Source organism: Malaclemys terrapin, chromosome 3 (genome assembly GCF_027887155.1).
Source record: "Malaclemys terrapin pileata isolate rMalTer1 chromosome 3, rMalTer1.hap1, whole genome shotgun sequence".
Classification (NCBI taxonomy): Eukaryota; Metazoa; Chordata; order Testudines; family Emydidae; genus Malaclemys; species Malaclemys terrapin.
Genome location: NC_071507.1, coordinates 100,211,345 through 100,230,930, shown reverse-complemented (window position 1 = coordinate 100,230,930; position 19,586 = coordinate 100,211,345). Strand labels below are relative to the sequence as shown.

Genomic DNA, 19,586 nt, shown 5'->3' with positions numbered 1-19,586 from the left:
TGAAACATTTCAATTTTCCATTTGGAAATGACTTTTCATTTCATTTTGTATTGTATTATAATGGCAAATAAAAATAATGGCAAAATGAAAACCAAATGAAATGATTTTTTTTCAGAATTTTCTTTCACTGAGAATTTTGAAGAATTTATGGATTTCCTTCCTAATTAGAATGAAGACACAAAATCCTTCACAAAATGGAATTTGCTTTCTGCCATACAGCTCTACTTTCCAGTGATGCAAAACAGCTATAAAGCCAATGGATCTGACTCACTAAGGATTTCCCCTAGCCAGGGGAATCCCCAGATGGGCTGAGCTGCTATACTGGTTCCTATGCCACTATCCTTCTCCTCAGTGCAAGGGGTGTATCTGGAGGAAAGCGGGTAACCCAAATTATCTCTGACTGCCACAATGATTCTTTGGGGCCACTGATAGCCAGGCGTAAGTTTGAGCAGACTCTGATCTTCTTCAGTTTATGACAGAATCTGGTCCATCCCATGGTTGTCTCCGGGATCGGGTTAGCATAGAGGTGATTTAAAGCTACCTTTGCATCCCCACTCCAATGGTCTTGCCCTGATAGGGTGACCAGATGTTCCAATTTTATAGGGACAGTCCCAATATTTGGGTCTTTTTCTTATATAGGCACCTATTACCCCCCACCCCTGCCCCAATTTTTAACACTATCTGGTCACTCTAGGCCCTGAAAACAGGTTAGTCAGATTTGGGGATCTGGGCCCATGTGCGCAGACTCCACAGTACTCTAGCTAAGACTCAAACCATGGCTATCATAGTATGAGCCAAACCAATATGAGTTGTGAAAGTGTGTCTGAGCTAGAAATAATTCTGAGTGTCTCTTCCAGGGATTTCTCTATTTTTTCACGCTAGTGTTTCTGGATTTTTCCCTTTTGCCTTCAGAGGTCCTCTTGTTTCAGGAAACAGAATCACTTATTTCAAAATAACCAAAAACAGGCTGAAAGAGAACATTAGTAAAAAAAAGTATTCTTTTACCCGGGGTGGTGCTGGGGCCCTGTACTGATGATGCTGCTGTCTTTCAGAAGACACACAAAACTGAGGCCCTAAGTGTCGAGCCTCTAATGCAGCAAAACACTCATTACAAGCTCAAGTCCGACTGAAGTCAATGGGACTTGAACACAAGTTAAAAATTTGCTATATGTTTAAGTGCTTTGCTGAACTGGGGTCCTATCATGGTCATTTTTCACAAGAATAGGCTGTTAGCCCCAGTGTCCTGTCCAGTTTCCATCTCTAGTATTTAGGGGTGAAGTGATTAATCTAGGCCCAGATCCACTTACACGCTGGGGTTACCCTGACAGCTGGGAGTGTGTTTATGCATGCCAGCTGACTCAGTCATGCCTCCCATCTGTTGCTGGTACTTCCCCTATCTTGGCTGACATTGTGCCTTGTGGCCCCAGAATTCATTTCTTCTTCTCTGAGTTCTGGGCTGGGAGCAGATGGGTGACCAGCAGCAATCAGCTGTGCACCTTGAGGTCAGTAGCATACTGAAGCAATGATTCAAGAGCTCCTCCATCGGTGAGGCCTAGATCGCCAAAATCCCAATTAATTTAGTAATGATTTGTATTACTGTAGTACCCAGAGGCTCCATTGTATAGATGTAAAGAAAGACAGCCCCAGCTCTGAAGAGCTTACTGTGTGAAACAGACAAGACAAAGGAAGTATTATTAGTCCCATATTTTAGTTTAACAGATGGGCAACTGAGGCACAGAGAGATTAAGTGATTTGCCTTATATCACCCAGGAAGTCCATTACAGAGCCTGGGACTGGGCAGAAATCTCTGAGTCCCAGTCCAATCTCCTAGCCAAAAGAGCGTCCTTCCTCTCAGTAAATGTGCCCCAGCCAATATTACTATATATTATGCAGCCTACAAAAGATTGGCTCTGGTTCTTCTGGATGAAACAAGCTATGTGAAACTAGACAAATGAGAAGTGTGTACACCTTCTGGCTTAATTTGCCTTTGTTCTCAATGGAACTTTATGCAGGGCAATTTAATAGTACAAGCTAGAAAACAAAAACAAAAGGAGTTACCTGATGTCAACACTGATTTTATTCTCTCCCTTAGGCTGTTGTACCATGTAATTAACAGGGTATCGGCAAGCAAATGTGATATTGATAAAGGTCCTTGTAATTATATCAGAGAAGTTGCTTTGTATAGTGTTGATGAAAACAATGTGTGCACCATCAGAAGCCTGAAAGATAATACAAAATATAGAGAGTTGTTGCTATTTCTGTATAAAAAGCCTAATTTGCATAATATGCATGTATTGGGATGCATGTATCACTGTACATTCTGGAACTCCATTAAAAGTAATTATTATTATTAGTTAATTAAGTTTATGGCACCGTACAAACAGATACCACTCGATAGCTCCTGCCCAGAAGACCTTCCAATCTAAAGGTATGGTCCTGCCTCTGCATTCAGATATGGTAGTAGGTGTGTGGTAATGGATATGCAGGACTTGGAGACATGATTGTCATCATACAAGGAGACCCAGTAATAGACTTGTAAAAGACAAATGTGCAGATGGAGTCATGGCAAGCTGTGTATAGACATATGATAAAGAATGTTCATGGAGGTGGAGCGCTAGGCGTGTGTGAAGATATTGTAATGCCTGGAAGCAAACCAAGATTGTAAGCATGGGAGTGCATGTGCTCCCAGAGGCAAATTAATGAGCATGGAGGTTCCCATGCATTTTCCTAATACAATTCTGTTGATGTCTAAGGGGTTGCATGGGATTTGATTCATGGCAGAATTTGGCATTTTATTATTGCTGGGGCTTTCCAACCTAAACTGCATATGTACAGCAAATCTTTGCAATTGCCTGTAATAAGACCTGCTCAGATGCACCTCTGGCAATATGAGCTTTTTGATCAGTGACAGTTAATGTCTGACAGGGAAGTTATATTTTAACACATTAAGCGTTAGTAATATTTTTACTAGTAAGCCCACATTAGTAATATTCATAATTCAGACAACATGTATGATTGGTGTTAGTGCTACAATGTTCTAGGAACTCTTTGTGGCAGCATCAGTCTCGCTGAATGTCTGAGAGAATAACAAGAAACAACGACTGAGTAGCAGCAATGGAACATACAGAGAAAATACCAAATTCTTTGATTCAGAGTTAAACATTTGAGTTATTCTGCAGTTGTAATCTACCACAGCTGTAGCACACAGAGAAACAAACATGCTATTCAAAGGAAGTAATACAACTACTTCGCAACAACAGCATCTTGTGCATATTACCATTCTAGTCCCACAGTCTGTGAAATTGGTTTTAATGCTGAATACGTAGAAGCTTCCTGTCTCAGTGCCATGGCATTCTGGGTCATTGAGGTGTAAATCAGAGATCTGGAATGAAATCATCATTTTTTGTACAGTTTATCACACTTTTAGCACCAGTTTATTTCCTCACTACCTGATCCATACAACATTCTGGGTTTTAAGACACAATGTTTCACCATCAAATAGTAAAACAAAGGGGAGACTTAATCTTAACTACTCAGAGTAAAAAAACAAAAACAACCCTCCGTCCCCTCCCCACAACCAGATGACGAGACTCTCTAGAAAAAAGAGCCTGATTCTGTTCTCACACCAACGTAGGTGAGATCAACATCAGGGTCTAAAATACTATGGGCCAAATTATGGCTCTGAGGACCCGTGGAGCACACAACTTTCAGCATGCTACAGTGTGACTGTGTAATGCTTTCAGGGTGCTGGGGGAGAGAGACCTGAGCAGCAGCAGTTATTATATCTGTCCTAAAGGTGGGGCAAGTGTTCCCTCAGCATTGCTCTGCCAGCCCAGGGTCCCCATCCAGCGTTGTTCTGACAACACAGGGCCATGACCACAATCTCTCTGGGGTGTACAGCACTGCAGGAAGTCAGGCAGTAGCATTGTGGCTGTTTCCCACAATGTTGTACTGGAGAGCTGTGGAGGATCCGTTTCTTGTGTTTTCTCCTCTCTAATTTTCCACCCCTGTCCAGGGCAGGCATAACAAAACCCTGCGAGTTTGATTTAGATGACTCCAATATAAACTTTGCTCCTTTTTTGTTATTGTTTGTGCTGCCAACACTGCTTTCTAATGTAATGCCAGCATGCTTGACTTTTCATGGCAATTTGTGTTGTCAGCTGAAGGCAGGCGGGTAAGTCTCACAGGTCTCATAGCAGCTCCAGGAAAATGGTGGCAAAGAATACAGCAAGACATTACCATACCTATCTTCTTTTCACACCTCCCCCATCCCAGTCACCAAGTAGACCAATCCATCAACAAGCAATAAAAAGCAACAAATGTGAACAGAGTTCTTGTAATAACTCAGCAAATTATGCAGTAAACTGAAAATATCTTAACTGCCATCAAATCTCCCCTCTAGTGTAGCTGAAAAATGCAAGCATTCTGCCTGAATAATGATGAAAGGGACTCTTTAAAATGGTAACCTGAATCTTAAGCAAATGTCTCTCTCATGCGATACAGGACATAATGTTAAGTACGTGATGGTTTATGTAAAAGCTTAAGGGAACAGCTACATGACATATCCCTGTGCATAAACTGCATGCAAAGCAGAACTTCACTCTGTTAAAAATATTGATAGACACACAATAGGGCCAAGTGTTCATTTCAAGCTCTCGTTTCTGAGTGTTTGTGACATTTGATCGTAGGGCATACCCCCACCAAAGTACACAGTGAATCAGCAATAAAACCCCTGGATTGCAAACAGTTGAAACTCCGGGAAAGACATGCTTTCTTGATAGAGGGAACAGTCAGAAACTCCTGCCAATCCCTCCTGACATTTCAGGAATCACAATTTGAAAAGAGAAATAATTGCTCTTTCTGGCAAGAGCCATACAGACAAACTTTCCACTTTTGTCTTCACTAGAGATGGGCTGTCTATACCTGCTGAGGATCTGGCCTATTATGCTTTATTAAGGCCCCTTAACTAAGTCAAATAAAATGTATTTAAAGGGGCTTAATACTTGAATGCAATTTCACAAATTTTGGCCTAATCTGCACTGTCCCTTCCATGCAGGTGCCTACCTGGACCATAGTGTCCACCCATGGGATATTACAACTTAATATCTGATTGAGTCAAGGGGGAAAAGTACTAGGAGGAATCAAGGAGAAAAAGGCTCATTGTTTCCTCTTGGTCACTGCTAGATTATATAGCTTATAGGGTCACATATGGTGCATGGGTGGATTGTGTTGACCTCAACAGTAGCCATGATGATAGAATTTGGACCATCGTTTGTTGTCTATCCAAATTCAGGAGCTTGCAAAATATCATGGGGATATGAACTACAGGTATGAATAATAGTCACTGAGATCAGAGGAAACCATATTGGATACCGGAAAAAAACAATTACCATATGTGAACACAGTATTTTTTTTAAAAAAGCATCTGAGCTGTTTAACACATGAGAGTACTTACTAGGATTGGAGGGTTCTTTGTTAGAAAGAATTTACTTGGAATCTCCACCTCAATCAGGTCTTTGGTACAGATGATGGTTTCATTGATTTCTGTATAAACATGAAAGTTGCTGCATGTTAAAGGGCGAGGACTTTCACCATTAAATTAGATCAAACAAATTATCTACCTTGTTTTTTCTATATCACAGCAATGGGCATGAAACAAGTACCTTGGACATGAATGGCATGTTGCACAGATCTGAGTACCAAGTTGTATGCATTTAGTACTCTGAGTGGCAAAAATTAATTCTTCAAGGAAATTTTTTTTATATCAGTTACTTTCTAATAGCTACATCCTCATTTTACTGTTGCCCCCACCTGCATTTAAAGTACAATAAGAAATGTCTTTGCCTCTGTAAGGAGTGTTATTTCTTCCTTTTCCTGTAGCTAAACGCTCCTAGCTGCCTTGCTGAGCTCTGCAAGTGGACAAGACTCCAGCTTATTTGTCCAATTGGCATTCGTTGAAGTGGGATTTTTCCTCCAAAACTGTGGAGTATGTTGACACTGAAGCTTCATCTGGGTTGAGGATTTGTCAGCTACCTCAGTGCAAATGGCTACGTTCCTAGTCTAAACTAGTGGCTTGTGTTGGTGACAGTTAAATAACTAGAAAAGGATCCTAGAGAGAAAGGAGGAGCCATTTGTTAGGGTGCTGGCATGAAGCCTGAGTGATTTCTCTGGCCCACCACAAACTTCCTGTGTGATCCTTGGCAAGTCACAGTCTGTCTGCGGCTCAGTTCCCAATCTGTAAAATGGGGACAATAGCACTTCCCTACCTCACAAGGGCATTTTAAGGCTAAGTATTTAAAGATTGTGAGGCACTCAGATACTGTGGTGATCGGGTCCGTATTAATATCACGGATAGTTATGGCCTCAGAGCAGGTTCATTGAAAGGCTTTTAAACCTGAGCAACTGAGCCTAGGCCAATTTATGGTTTCAATGCACAGTCAAATGAAACCTGGCAATTGCATCTGAGTTTTGTTTTAAGATTTTGGGTTCATTTACACCACTAATTACATATGAATTGCTGTACAATGCATGATGCAGGGTAAAACTTTTATAGAGGCCAGGTGTAATCCTTATGAAAGATCTTATGATTTAGATATGTGGCTCTTACGTTTGCTTTCTAGTCTTGGAGATTAACTATTTCCCAAAGTGCTTTTCTTTAGACATATGTAGATATCATGGACAGGTACCATCTATTTCTCCACAGTGAATTGCTTAATGTAGTATGGTGGATGGTACATGAAGCTTGAAGGCATTTTATGTAAGTGAAGTAAAGCTATGTAGCCTGACTCAAGATGACTCTGCATCCAATATGTATTTAACAAAAAGCCTACTGCTTAAAGCTGAGTAATAGATTCCGTGGTTGAAACTTCTTCAATGACAATACATACAAAGAACAAAAAAATGCTATAATAAAAATCAGGGAACAAGCACAGCTGAGCAAAAATCAGAATTCCATCCCATTGGAAATTCTGATATTTTGACATTCAAATCCTGACCAAAAAATCAAAATATTAAGGGGGGCGGGGGAGGGATAGCTCAGTGGTTTGAGTATTGGCCTGCTAAACCCAGGGTTGTGAGTTCAAGCCTTGAGGGGGCCACTTGGGGATCTGGGGCAAAATCAGTACTTGGTCCTGCTAGTGAAGGCAGGGGGCTGGACTCAATGACCTTTCAAGGTCCCTTCCAGTTATAGGATATCTCCATTTATTATTATTATTATTTTTTGAGGAACAGAAAGTTCTGAAAAATTTCCATTCAGAAATGTCAAAACAAAATATTGACATTCCTTAATCAAAACATTTTGTTTTGAATAAGTATGACATTAAACTGCCTAAGGTGCCATGGTGGCTCCCAGGGGTTGTAGTTCAGGCACTTCATACCCTCATTCTTTTCTATGGACTGGGCTCCTAGCTGGACTATATCTCCCATGATGCATTGTAGACCTGTGATTTCCATGATGCACCACACAGTTCAGTCATACAAGAGACTGTGGTACATAATGAGAGAGGTAGTCTGGCCAAAGAACCTGGCCCACAGGAGAGAATGGGAGCATGAAGAACCTGACCTACAACTCCCATGAGGCATGGTGTCAACTTAGGCAAATACATTTTAATGTCAAACTGACTTGAAACAAATGTTTTGATTAAATTGAACAAACTGAAATAATTCAATTAAGGTTGAAACTTCCCAAAATGAAATTTTATTTCCATTTTTCCAACGGAAAAATGAAAGATTTCAGCAAAATTGAAATTTTCCCTTATAAAGTTTTGATTTTGCAGAAAGTAAATTTTCCATTGAAAATGATTTTGACAGGAAATTCCTGACCAGCTCTAGGAACAAGACTATGCATCCGAAGAAGTGGGCTGTAGCCCACGAAAGCTTATGCTCTAATAAATTTGTTAGTCTCTAAGGTGCCGCAAGTACTCCTGTTCTTCTTTTTGCGGATACAGACTAACACGGCTGCTACTCTGAAGACTATGGTTGCAACTCAGTTATCAGTTTACATAGTTATGCCCAGGGACTTCAGGAAACACAGCATGATGTGTGTGGTTTTGCATGCCATATGGTACAAGGCATAGACAAGTTGAACATCTATTAGTTTTATTTTTAAGACAAAATTCTCCTCTTTGTGCCACACTATGATTCTCTTATCCAACGTGCAGATTTCTTTTGTATACTCTGCATTGCTCTAGGTACAGAATCAGTATAAAATATGCTTTAGAGAGCCATACTTTGAATCGGATAGGAACATTTTGCTTTTAGTGTTAGTGTAATATACATTCCTTTTGGAAAAATTATCTGCCATTTGTAGAGACACTTACATAGTATACATTTTGTTGTGCATTCATGCCAGTCTTTGTATTATACTGGAGAATCTTTAGAATGCAAATTATTAATACAACAGATAGTAATGTCCCAGTGAGTCAAAGCTTACTTTGGAACCTTTAATCCATGGTTTCTGGTTGTTGTAAATCATCATGTCTCTATCAAAACCTCTCATGTTAAGACCTAATTTAGCAATTCCCTCATTCACAGATCACTGGACCAATAAGCCACAAAGGTCATGTCAGAGTTCTTAAGGATCATTTAAATAATAAACCAACACAACTTCTTTCCCTCTGGTACTAAAAGGGACACAACAAGGATCATTTAAATAATAAACCAACACAACTTCTTTCCCTCTGGTACTAAAAGGGACACAACAAATCTTTTATACATGATGGCAAAAGACCTGCTGCTCTACAACATTTCTATTATTTTTGCTTTTTCTTTAACAGAACCTTTTTTTTTTTTTAATTATACAGTAAATTTTCTGTGGGCTTGAGAAATTTTCATCTTGGATTAATTTTCAGGGACAAAAGTCCTCCTTCCCCCCCCCTCTCTCACCCCTCTCCCCCCCACATCCACACCCTAATATATTAAATAATACATTACAATAATAATAATGGACCAAATCCTGAAGTTCTTACTCAGGAAAAATTCCTGTTGACTTAAATGGGAGTTTGCCCAGGAACTAGGCATTGGCTTACACTGAGCCGAGGTGTTTGTTCATGCTGTTTAATGCAAGACCAGTGATCAATAAAAGTTACCATCATCTATGATTTGACCAGGGATAAGAACCTTGATTTATGTATAACAGACATGTTAAGATGAGTCTGCAAAGCTAATGTTGTTCCAGCTGGTTCTGAATAGGTACTTGGCTCAGATTCAAGAGAGAAATGAGGAGGAAGAGTGGCCTTGGGTTTTGCTACTGACTCCAAATTTGGAGTTGGGTGCTTATGCACTAATCTCAGGATGGAATTTATATTGTAAATAATCCATAAAAGCTCTTTCTGAGTTTCTCAGATTCGTCATTGTGGTGATGCTGGAGGTACTAAAACTGATTCTCCTTGGTGACATCAGTGTCCACCTTTGATAGTGATTCTTCTGGGTTGAGTTCATGGCTACCATGGCCACAGAGTTCTCACAGGTTGTTGATGTCTTCACCCATATAGTTGGCCACACTCTGGATCCAGTGTTTGGAATGCAGATTGGAGAGGTAACGATGACAAGCTTATCATAGACTGATAAGGTTTGAGGTTGGGGCAGTCTTAGCTCATTAGAGTGAGACATATTTTGATGGACTGCCCAAGGAGTTAGCCAGAACCAGAACCGTTTCAGAAGGCTCTGAGGAAGTGTACTCTTACCTAATGGCTTCTTGGCACTGCTGGTAGGGTGGCTATTATGAATATCTTTGTCCATGATTATTGATACAGTGGCTCTTAAACACTCTTCCCTCTCACAGCTCACTGCAGTCCAGGTGACGCAAGAAGGAAGACAGCTAAAGTGCTAGCGGTAGAAGTCCTGATCTGAGTTTAACTGATTGTGACATAAAAAAGATTATGAAGTCTTACACCCTCGCTGTGTGGGAATCAGTGAAAGGTTTCTTTGCTGCTTTTAGTGCATATTTGAAGTCACATACTCCAAGTGATAGAGAGCTTGATTAATCCAGGAGGCCTCTGCGTGGTTCCAGAATTTACTTTTTTCTTGCAATGACGAATATTTAAGTTACTTTGTGAGTAAAAATCAGAATGGAGCTTGCTGTGTCCATGCGGTCAGAGGAGTTAGGGAACACACACTCAGTCAGTTTCTACCATTGTTACTTGCTAGGATTTTGGAGATGGATGGAGGACTTCAGGCCACTATCTGTGAACTAGATGCATGTCCCATCTGGCTGGCTAAGGCCAGCAGAAGAGATAGTGACTCAGTTTGGTGGACACTATCAACCAACAATCTTGTTGACTATAGACTGGCACTAATTCTCCCGTCTTTAGGAAAGATTATTGAGGTGGTGGTTGCAGAGCAGGTATGGAAATATTTGATGTCTTTATATTCCCTTGCTCCTGCTCAATCTGTATTTAGACTTGGGTATGGGACAGAAATCAACGGTATTACCACTTGTTGATGATTGGCTGCTCCTGGCTGTGGATGAAGACAATGAGCCTGACCAGAGTTGGTGTAAGTCAGTGCCACCAGCTGAAGGTCTGACCCAACAATGCCCTAGTTAGATTTGCCAGTTGCCTTTGATGCGGTTGATCACACGGTGTTGCTTACAAAGATGCAGTCCTTAGTGGGAGTGGATGCCTTGAACTCCTCCTGTGGAAGTATGCAGAGGATGATTATGGGCAATTATTCATCCATTTCCGTGGCTCTCTCATGTGGGGCACTATAGCCATAATTCCCAACATTTGCCATGCCAGGACACTCCCCCATCCCCTTTCTATTTAGCAATATGGGAAGGACAGGGCAAGTCATGATCCTCAGGATGAAAACTCCTCTGCTAGAGAAGGAATCTACTCTCTCACTCCTCCTTCAGTGTATGTATGAAGCCACTAGGCAGGTTAGTATGGAAATACTGGTTATGGTGTCTATAGCATGCAGATGATCCCCAGCTGTGTATCCTCATTATGGTCAGTCCTGCTGGTGAAGTGGAACTGTTGACCTAATGCTACTGGAGACTGTGGCTTGGATGAGGACTAGCTGCCTCAGGCTGTTTCAGGTAAGACAGAGATAACTTTGCTAGGGCTAGAGCAAGCAATAGAAAAAAAATAGAATTTTCACTATCATCCTCCTTCACTGAAGTTTTGTGTACTTGTGAATCAGATGTACAACATAGACTCAAGGCTGCTGCTGGATACCCAGGTAGCAGTCACGTCAGTAAGCACACAATTTGCACTAGATATGGTGAGGAAAACATTGTATTTAGGATGTGGCCCTTGCAATTGTCTGTCCCAGCCTTTCTTACCTGTCTGTTTGAAAGGATACAGGGAGGATTATTTGCTAAGCTTGTAGAGGTGCTATAAAGACACTCTCAGCTCTCATTTAGCATGCTTGCAGTTGAGTCACTCCTCTTGTACAAACTACCAATTCATGTCAGCTGCAGCTAGTTTATTCCACCTCAGTACAAACATTTCATTCTGTCTGCCAGTTAAGACTGGCACAATAAGCTACAAATATTTTTTCCATATTGCAGACAGCGAGTCCTTCAAGTTTTATGAGCAGTTCTTGCTTCAGTTGAAGCTGCTCATGAGCAACCTTTTGTGCTAATTGTCTTCCAAAATGTCACCGTGGTTATTGGTTTTTAATTTACATTCTGGAATGACTCATTAGCTGTGGGTACTTTCCACAGGCAGCTGATATTTATGAGGGGTCTAATTTCTGTATATAGTTGCTACCAGAGAGCATATCTAATTTAGAATAGCTCCTATTTCCAACAAGCTGAAGCAGGCGGGGGGAGAGGATAAGGAGATCTGAGAAGCAGTTTTCCTTTCCTCCCCCCTTTCCAATAAACCGTCTCCTTTAGTCTCCATTTCTTAGCATCTCAGTTAGTGTTCCTTTTGGACTGAGGCCTAAGACTGCTTGCAGGAACCAAGGTATCAAACCATATATGTCCATGGTTTAGCAAAATGGAAGGCTGGGATTTTCAAAGGAGCCCATGGGCGTTAGGTGCCCAATACCCATTGAAATCTCAGCTAAAGTTAAGGGGGAATTAGAAAATAAATGTGAAAACAGAATTATCAAAACTTGACTCCTGCTTCATTAAAGGATCAAAGAAGATGGTGTGTGTCACTCTGGCTGTGATCTATGATTTCACAGGGGAACACTGGGAGAAGGGATGTCCTGAGCCCACAGCAATCATCTTGTAAAAGAAACTTGTGCATGTTCTAATACTTCACACTTTTGTAGCAGCTTCTGAGGACCTGAAACAGGGGCGGCTCTAGCTTTTTTGCCGCCCCAAGCACGGCAGGCAGGCTGCCTTTGGTGGCATGCCTGCGGGAGGTCCCTGGTCCTGTGGATTCGGTGGCATGCCTGTGGGAGATCCGCCGGTCCCACGGCTTCGGCGTACTCATTGCCGAATTGCCGCTGAATTCGTGGGACCGGCAGACCTCCCACAGGAGTACCGCCAAAGGCTCCCTCACTGCTGCCCTCGCAGAGACCAGCAGGCCGCCCCCCGTGGCTTGCCGCCCCAGGCACGCGCTTGGAGCACTGGTGCCTGGAGCCACCGCTGACCTGAAAGTACTCTGAGCTAAGTCTCAAAATGCCTGTTACTGAGCTGGGCACCTCCAGTTCGCCCCCTCATGTCCTACGGTCAGGCTACAAACAGCCTGCCTAAGTTTCTGCTCTTGGACTGTTCAACACTTTTATCCATTCCTGTTCCTTCTTTATTAAATTAACCGACATTCAAAATAAAAATTTCCAGGCTATCCAAAAATAAACAAAGGTTTCTCTTCCTCCTCCCAGGCCTTCCCTGCTTCAGCAGACTACTCCCAGCCCCTACCTGGCTGGAGTTTCAGTCCTAACTTCCAGGACTCTTCGCTAGAGCCTGCTCATGCCTAGCAGTGTAATTCCTGAGCATTCCCCCCTTCTTTGCAGCCTCTTTCTTTTTCAATTCCTATTGTACGAAAATAGAGTCATGGTTTGCTGCAAACCAAGGGCATAGCATTTTCGGGGGGCATGCCATGGGCCTTTGCTTCACTGGGATAGTTTTTCCAGGCAACCTCATACTATTTTAAAATTGCTGTCCTCCAGCATGGACCCAGCAATTCTTCACACCACTACGGTGATAAGTGCAAGTAGGCACAGGCTGCTTGGACTGTATTACAGCCCTCAGAGCCAGATGAATTCTGCACTGGACTTTACCCCTCACACCACTGAGCAGATGATAAAGGAGCCGGACAATGTTCTAGAGCAGCTGCTCCTAGGGCAGCAGGAGGACACTCTGTGGTGGGGGTGACAGCAAGATGAGGAGAGAGGACAGGATGATATGGAGCTGTTGGAACAAGATTCTGATGGGTGTGCCTGGATCACCTACACAGCATTCAGCATCATTGCTGGGCCTGGAAAACCAGTGTGGATTAGTGGGAGGGGATCATTCTGCAGACCTGGGATGACCTGCAGAGGTGAGAGAACTTCAGGATGGAGATGGGTACTTTTATTGAGATCTGTGCAGAACTGACCTTGGAGTTTCAGCAACAACGTACAACATGTGGGGCCCCATACCCATGGAGAAACAGGTCACCATTGCCATCTGGAAGCTGGCCTCCCCAGAATGTTACCAAGCTGTAGCTGACAATTCAGCCTGGGGAGATCAACTGTTGGGGCCATTCTGATGCAGGCTGCTATGCATTGATTAGATACTGTCTAACCAGGTCATGAAGCTGGGTAATTCTGATTATTGATGGCTTTTGCATGCATGCGGGGCCCAAACTGTACTGAGCCAATTGATGTAACCCATGTGCCTATCATTTGCCACCCCTATCCCCTGCCGCCCCACTAGGATGCTGAATTTACCTACAGAAAGGGATAGTTCTCCATGGTGCTCCAAGGACTAATTGACCACTGTGAGAGGTTTACAGACATAACTGCAGTGAGATCAAGGAGGGCTCATAATGCGAGAATCTTTCTGAACTCAGTTCTATTTAGAGATATGGAGAAAGGACTGTTTGCCCCTCTGGAGAACAGTGATTGATCAGGTTAGTCTGGGAGACCCGGCTTATGAAGCCACACACAGGCTGCTTGGACAGATGGAAGGAACATTTTAACTTTCTGCTGAGTAGCTGCAGAATGGCAGTGGAGTATATATTGAGCTGTTTGAAAGGCAGATGGTGCAAATTTTGGAATAGTTTGGAAGCAGCAACAAAAATGTTCCAACCTTATAATTGTATGTTGTACTTTTCACTATACTTGTGAGAGGAGGAGGAAAGCTTTACTGATGGGTTGGAGGCTGAGGTGCCGAGACTTGCTTGGAGATTCAAGCAGCCAGCAAGGCGTCCCACAGAGAACACAAACATATGTGTGAATGCAATCAGGAATGCCAACTGTTTGTATTTTGAGTCTGATGCCCAAACATGTTAGACCATGGATGGGAAGAGGTGTTTGTTGGGATGCACACATTGCAAGCACTGGGGTATTGCGTGTAGGTGGTTGGAGTTTTATCTTTCCCTATCTGCTTTTGTAAAACATTTCAGCTTGATTTAAACAATTGTCTGTGTTAAATGCAATGACGACTCTCAATGGATGTACTGTGAACAGTTTTATTGTGAAACAACAATAAAAAACAATGAGCAACTTTTAATAAAGGCAATGGAAAAATAACACACTTGTGTTTGGAAATACATTTAACAAACTGATCTTCTTAAGTAACCAACTATATACAAACCATTAATTACTCCCACAGTGCGAACACAATTCAAAGTGCAACAGTCACAATATTCCAAGTATAACCAAATGAGGGATGAGGAGGGAGAGAGGGAAAGGGAGTTAAAGGCCAGGATAGCCCTTGCCTCCAGCTCCTCTTGTCCACATGGGTTCTGGGGTTGAGCACCACAGTTCAAAATCCTTAGGCAGGTTGCAGGATTCAAAAGGGCTGGTCTCCCAGATGCAGATGTTCTCGGTGGCCAGAGGGTGAATCTGGGAACACTGCTGCTGGAATGCAGATGTTAGGAGTTGCTGCTGATCCCAGTAGCCACCATTCTTCAAGGGCTGAAGGAGATGGCTGGAACCCAAATTATGGGACTGCGGGGCCCGCTGGCCTAGCTGAATCATGTTTTGCCAGAGGGCATTCTGACTCGGGATAGCATCCGTGAACTGCCTCAGCATCTCTTGTCTTTTTCCACGCTCACTTGAGACAGCTGCATTTTTTTCTCCCTCTGGATCCTCATGTACAGCCTCCACCTCTCAGCCAGCCTGGTTTTCCTCTATGACTCTGCCATGAGTTCAGCAAATATCTCATCCCGAGTCCTCCTTTTTCCCTCCCTCAGGTTGGCCAGCCTGTCAGCATTAGATAGAGGCCCTTCCTTGGCAGTCTGTCGCAGGTGCCGTGGCTGTAGGGAAAAAACCCAGTTGCTTATTGTTCATATCCCAGAGAAGTCATGATAGCTTTTATTCATATGGATATGCCTCCTTGAGACTCTTCCCATTCTTGGGGGCACCTCTGCGATGGTAAGTGGTCTGCATGTACGGACGATGCTGGGTGCATTTGCACTTCAGTCTACTGTGTCTGCTTTTATGCTGGTAGGGGTGGCTTGATTGGAGCTACGTTCCAAATTTTTGCAGTTTTGTTTGTGCTATGGTGTTGGAGGTGTAAAGAGGGGACTATGGGGGGGGGGAGGGGCAAGCTGAATAGTAATCCCTTCTATATCCCCTTTAGGCCATCCTGACTCTTGGTGACATTTCACAGAAGCGGATGATCAGGAGGCAGAGAATGGTCTTATTCAAAAAGGCAAAAGGGAGACCAGCAAGATATGCTGTGAAGTTAGTCACCAAGTTTTTCACCCCCCAAAAGCGCTGGAGGAGTGGAAGGGTTTGCAAGCTAGTTCTGCTAGATCTCCCCTGCAGACATGGAGAAACTGCTGGGGAAAATAGAGTCATGCAGTCGTTGTCAGCCAGAATGCATGTTATGGGGCATTTGTACTTCAGTGGGCAGCAGCATTGTTTGAGCCTTGAGCAGACATGCAACGTGCACTCATACCTAAGGCTAAGATTATGTCATGGAGATCACAGAATCTGCAGCCCCGCCCCTGCAGCTCCCAGCCCCTCCCCTGGTGGGCGGACCCCTGCAGCTGCCTAGCCACGACGGGGGGACCCTGCAGCTACCAGCTGCCCAGGGGCAAGGGAACTTTGCAGAAGTCCAGCCCCGCAGGCAGGGGGACCCCAGAGCTCCAATGCACCGCAGGGCTGGGGAACCCGGGAGCCCCAGTAGCAGTGGGTGCTGGAGCCGCCTACCCCTTTTGTCAGGGATATTGTTAGTGAAAGTCAGGGACAGGTCACGGGCTGTGAATTTTTGTTTATACTTTTACTAAAAATATCCGTGACATAAACTTACCCTTACTCATACCTCATGTAAACTGTGCAAACGAATCACATTTCTCTTCCTGTAAGCACTGTCTCAATACACTGCTGAATTCTGCACAAATGAATGCTTTTGGTATTCAAATCTGCTGGGGGTGAGGGGTTAAGGGAGCAGGACTGAGACTGCACCATGCTGGTGGGTGCCATTTTGAAGCAGCACAAAGGAGAGTTTGGGGAAAGGCAGGGACTGGTAGCTCACATCTGCCAACAATAATAATAAATTTCAAAGATAGGTACTTACATGCCGAAGTTTCTTCCATAGGATTGGATGTACAGTCCAGGCCTGGCTTTCTGGCTGGGATTTGGGCTCAGCCTATTCAGGGCAGGAATCGGACCATGGTAGGAGGTCAGGCCAGGGGCTGGCTTTCCAGCAGCGGTCATCAGGGTCCTGAGTCCCAAAAAGATCTTGGGCGGCGGGGGCGGGGTGTGGGGGGACAGCTCCATTCTGGCATCCTCCTGCTTATCCTCTGATGGGTTGAGCCCATCGTCCTTGGAGGGTGGGCGAGGGATTGTGCAAAAAATGGTACATAGCAATTGTGTGCACACAAATGAAAGGCTAAACCAATTCAAAGCGAACACTGTTCACTTTGCAAGAAGACTCCAGAGTTCCAAACAAATGTGGCGTCAGTATGCAGTGATATGTTGCATCGTGTGTACACAAGCATTTTCAGTAAGTGTAAGTACAGAGAAACTCCAAAACACCAGATATACACTGGACTGACTGATGGCAAAAGATGTCCCAAAGCCTTTAAATTTTTTCCAAGCCGTCTGCTTCCTTAGAGAAATCTTTTTAGGAATAGTCTCCTCTGTGCCCTTACTTTTAACCTTGTGCTCAAGCTGTCGCTTCTATTCAGCTTCCGCCTCCAGTTGGGTCAGATGTCAGGTTGTTTCCCCTGTGAACATCTAGCAGCACTTGCCCTATTAACACCCTGCATTCCAAGTTCAGGTTATTTTAAATTAAGAGCAGGTTTATTTGACAAAGTGAGACTCAAAAAATGAAAACTAAACTGAATAAAAACCATGACTAGGCTATTCCTGTGCACAAGTGCGGTGAACAGGCCAGATATTGTAGTTACAATTTATTGATTAAGCTTTTTAATCCTGTTTAAAGCTTGCTTATCCCTCCTACCAGCAGCATTCTGTTGGGTGCATCATCTTTGTCAACTTCTTGTCAGATCTTCTTGGAAGAAGACCTTTAGAACCCGTTGTTTACATAGGTAGTTGGAGCTTTTTTCTCAGGTTCAACCATCTTCATTAACAGGTTGAACTGTTTATCATCTGTTTCTCTCAGAAGTCAATATGCAAGTAACAATTATACTTTGTATATTTCAGCATTTTTGGTTATGTTCATTATCCTTTGATATAAAATCTTCTCCTTCTCCTCCATGTTTGTATAGTGAGTATATCAGAGAGTATCAACCCATTAAAAAGATCTAGTCAAATGTGTTAACAACATTGCTCCCATTTCTAAAGAAGTACTATCCTCCAGGTTGTTGCTTGAGCCAGTGTTTTCTCCACTTTTAGAGGAAATTTCATTAGTAATTGACTAGCTTCCTCAGCTCAAGGAGTCTTATAACCATTTTAAAATCAGTAAACTGAGGAACAGACAGCTTGTGAGATTTACTGAAAGTCACAGTGAGCTGTGGGGAGTTGGACCCACAAGCTCTGACTATTGTTCCATACTTTGACTAATACACTCCTCCTCATGTTAAAAAGAGAGTCCAGATTGGCTTGTTTTATTGGTCACTTCCAGCTAGGATCTAGTAAAAAGAGCAGGATCTACCAAATATTCTGTCTATAGTACACCAAATTTTCACCAAGTCCTAAGTAAAAGTGAATATTGCAAGAAAACAACAATTTTAGTCCAATTCTGCTTTCCTTGCCTCAGTTGTACATAGACATAACTCTACTGGGGCTGATACCATTTTCATTGATATACAGCTGAGTAATTCCACTGAAGTCAATATTATTTTAAAACCAGTGTGTGGTGAATCTGGCCCATTGACTTCACCTGAGTTACTTTTTACTGCGCACCAGAGTATTTAAGGCAGAATCATCCCATTGTTTCAGCGTTCCCTGGGTTTATTTGGAAAAAGCCAGAGTCTGCCTGGTGCCAGTCTGTCAGCAAACCAGCCAGCAAAAAGCTGATTTATGACAGGAATAAGGGGTGCCAGGAAGCACTGTGAGCAACAGCAAGTGATGAATGGGCCCAAGACGGACTGTGCTAACATCCTCACACGACAGATTCTACAGATATAGGTTTGTTTGCTGCTGCCTACAACAAAGGCATGTAGGAGACATCATAATCTAATGGATGGGGTGCTGGACTGGACATCAGAAAGCCTGGGTACTATTCTCAGCTCTGCCATTGAGTGACTTTTGGCAAATCGCTTGTCTGTGCCTCTTCCCGTTCTTTGTCCTGTCTGTAAGCTCTTTTGTCTCATTGTGGGACTGACCAAAGCCCATTGAATCCAATGAAAAGTCTCCCATTAACTTCAGTAGGCTTTGGCTCAGATGCTATGTGTTTGTACAGCTCCCAGCACAGTGGGGGGCTGATCTCTTTTGGGGTTTCTAGGTGTGACTGTGATACAAATAAGAAATAATAATAATTATACACATTCCTTATTTACAATATCTTCTCTTCCACTTTCAGAAGGTTTGCTTTTTCAAACATTTTACCAACTCTTTTTTCTGCTGTGGAACTAGCACCCCTGGCTCTAGTTAACGGTAAGCGTAATTGAATAACTTTGTCGATTCGGTTTTTCATAGTTATACGGTTTCCTGAAACAGTCATGCCTGAACTGCTAGTCAGCAATAGACTCAAGGAGTTGACTTCTCCAGATGTAATCTAGAAAATGCTTATTCTTTATACCCTGGGATTGATGAGAGATGATTTATAGCCACAAAAGCAGAAATACACTACAGTTTATCAGGCGAGCCAGCAGAATAATCCCACTCTCTCAGTTCCATAGAACTGGTGCCTCAAAATGAAGGATGGGAAGAGAGCAAATCTGGCCAGGTGACTTAGTTCTAGAATAGAGCTGGATTTGGGTTCAAATATATTAATAGTAAATAAATTGAAATAAAAATCAAAACACTCCTTCAAGTAATCAGGTGTCACTCCCTCCCTTGGACTGAAATGTCATAAACCTACCAGCTCTGCAGGAGTCCAGGGAATCTTGCAGGGTAAATAAGACTGG

The 19,586-nt window shown here is 42.9% G+C and overlaps 1 protein-coding gene across 1 annotated transcript in view; it reads right to left on the bottom strand.

Moving 5' to 3' along the window:
• Window positions 1-19,586, bottom strand: part of LOC128834169 (pancreatic secretory granule membrane major glycoprotein GP2-like) — a 33,342-nt gene extending 13,756 nt beyond the window's left edge. The window contains exons 1-4 of the mRNA XM_054022723.1: window positions 19,541-19,586; window positions 5,456-5,544; window positions 3,278-3,382; window positions 2,059-2,219 (exon numbers count right to left, since the gene is read on the bottom strand). Of these exons, the coding sequence (XP_053878698.1) occupies window positions 2,059-2,219; window positions 3,278-3,280 (164 nt within the window). The 5' untranslated portion in view covers window positions 3,281-3,382; window positions 5,456-5,544; window positions 19,541-19,586. The remainder of the gene's footprint in view (window positions 1-2,058; window positions 2,220-3,277; window positions 3,383-5,455; window positions 5,545-19,540) is intronic.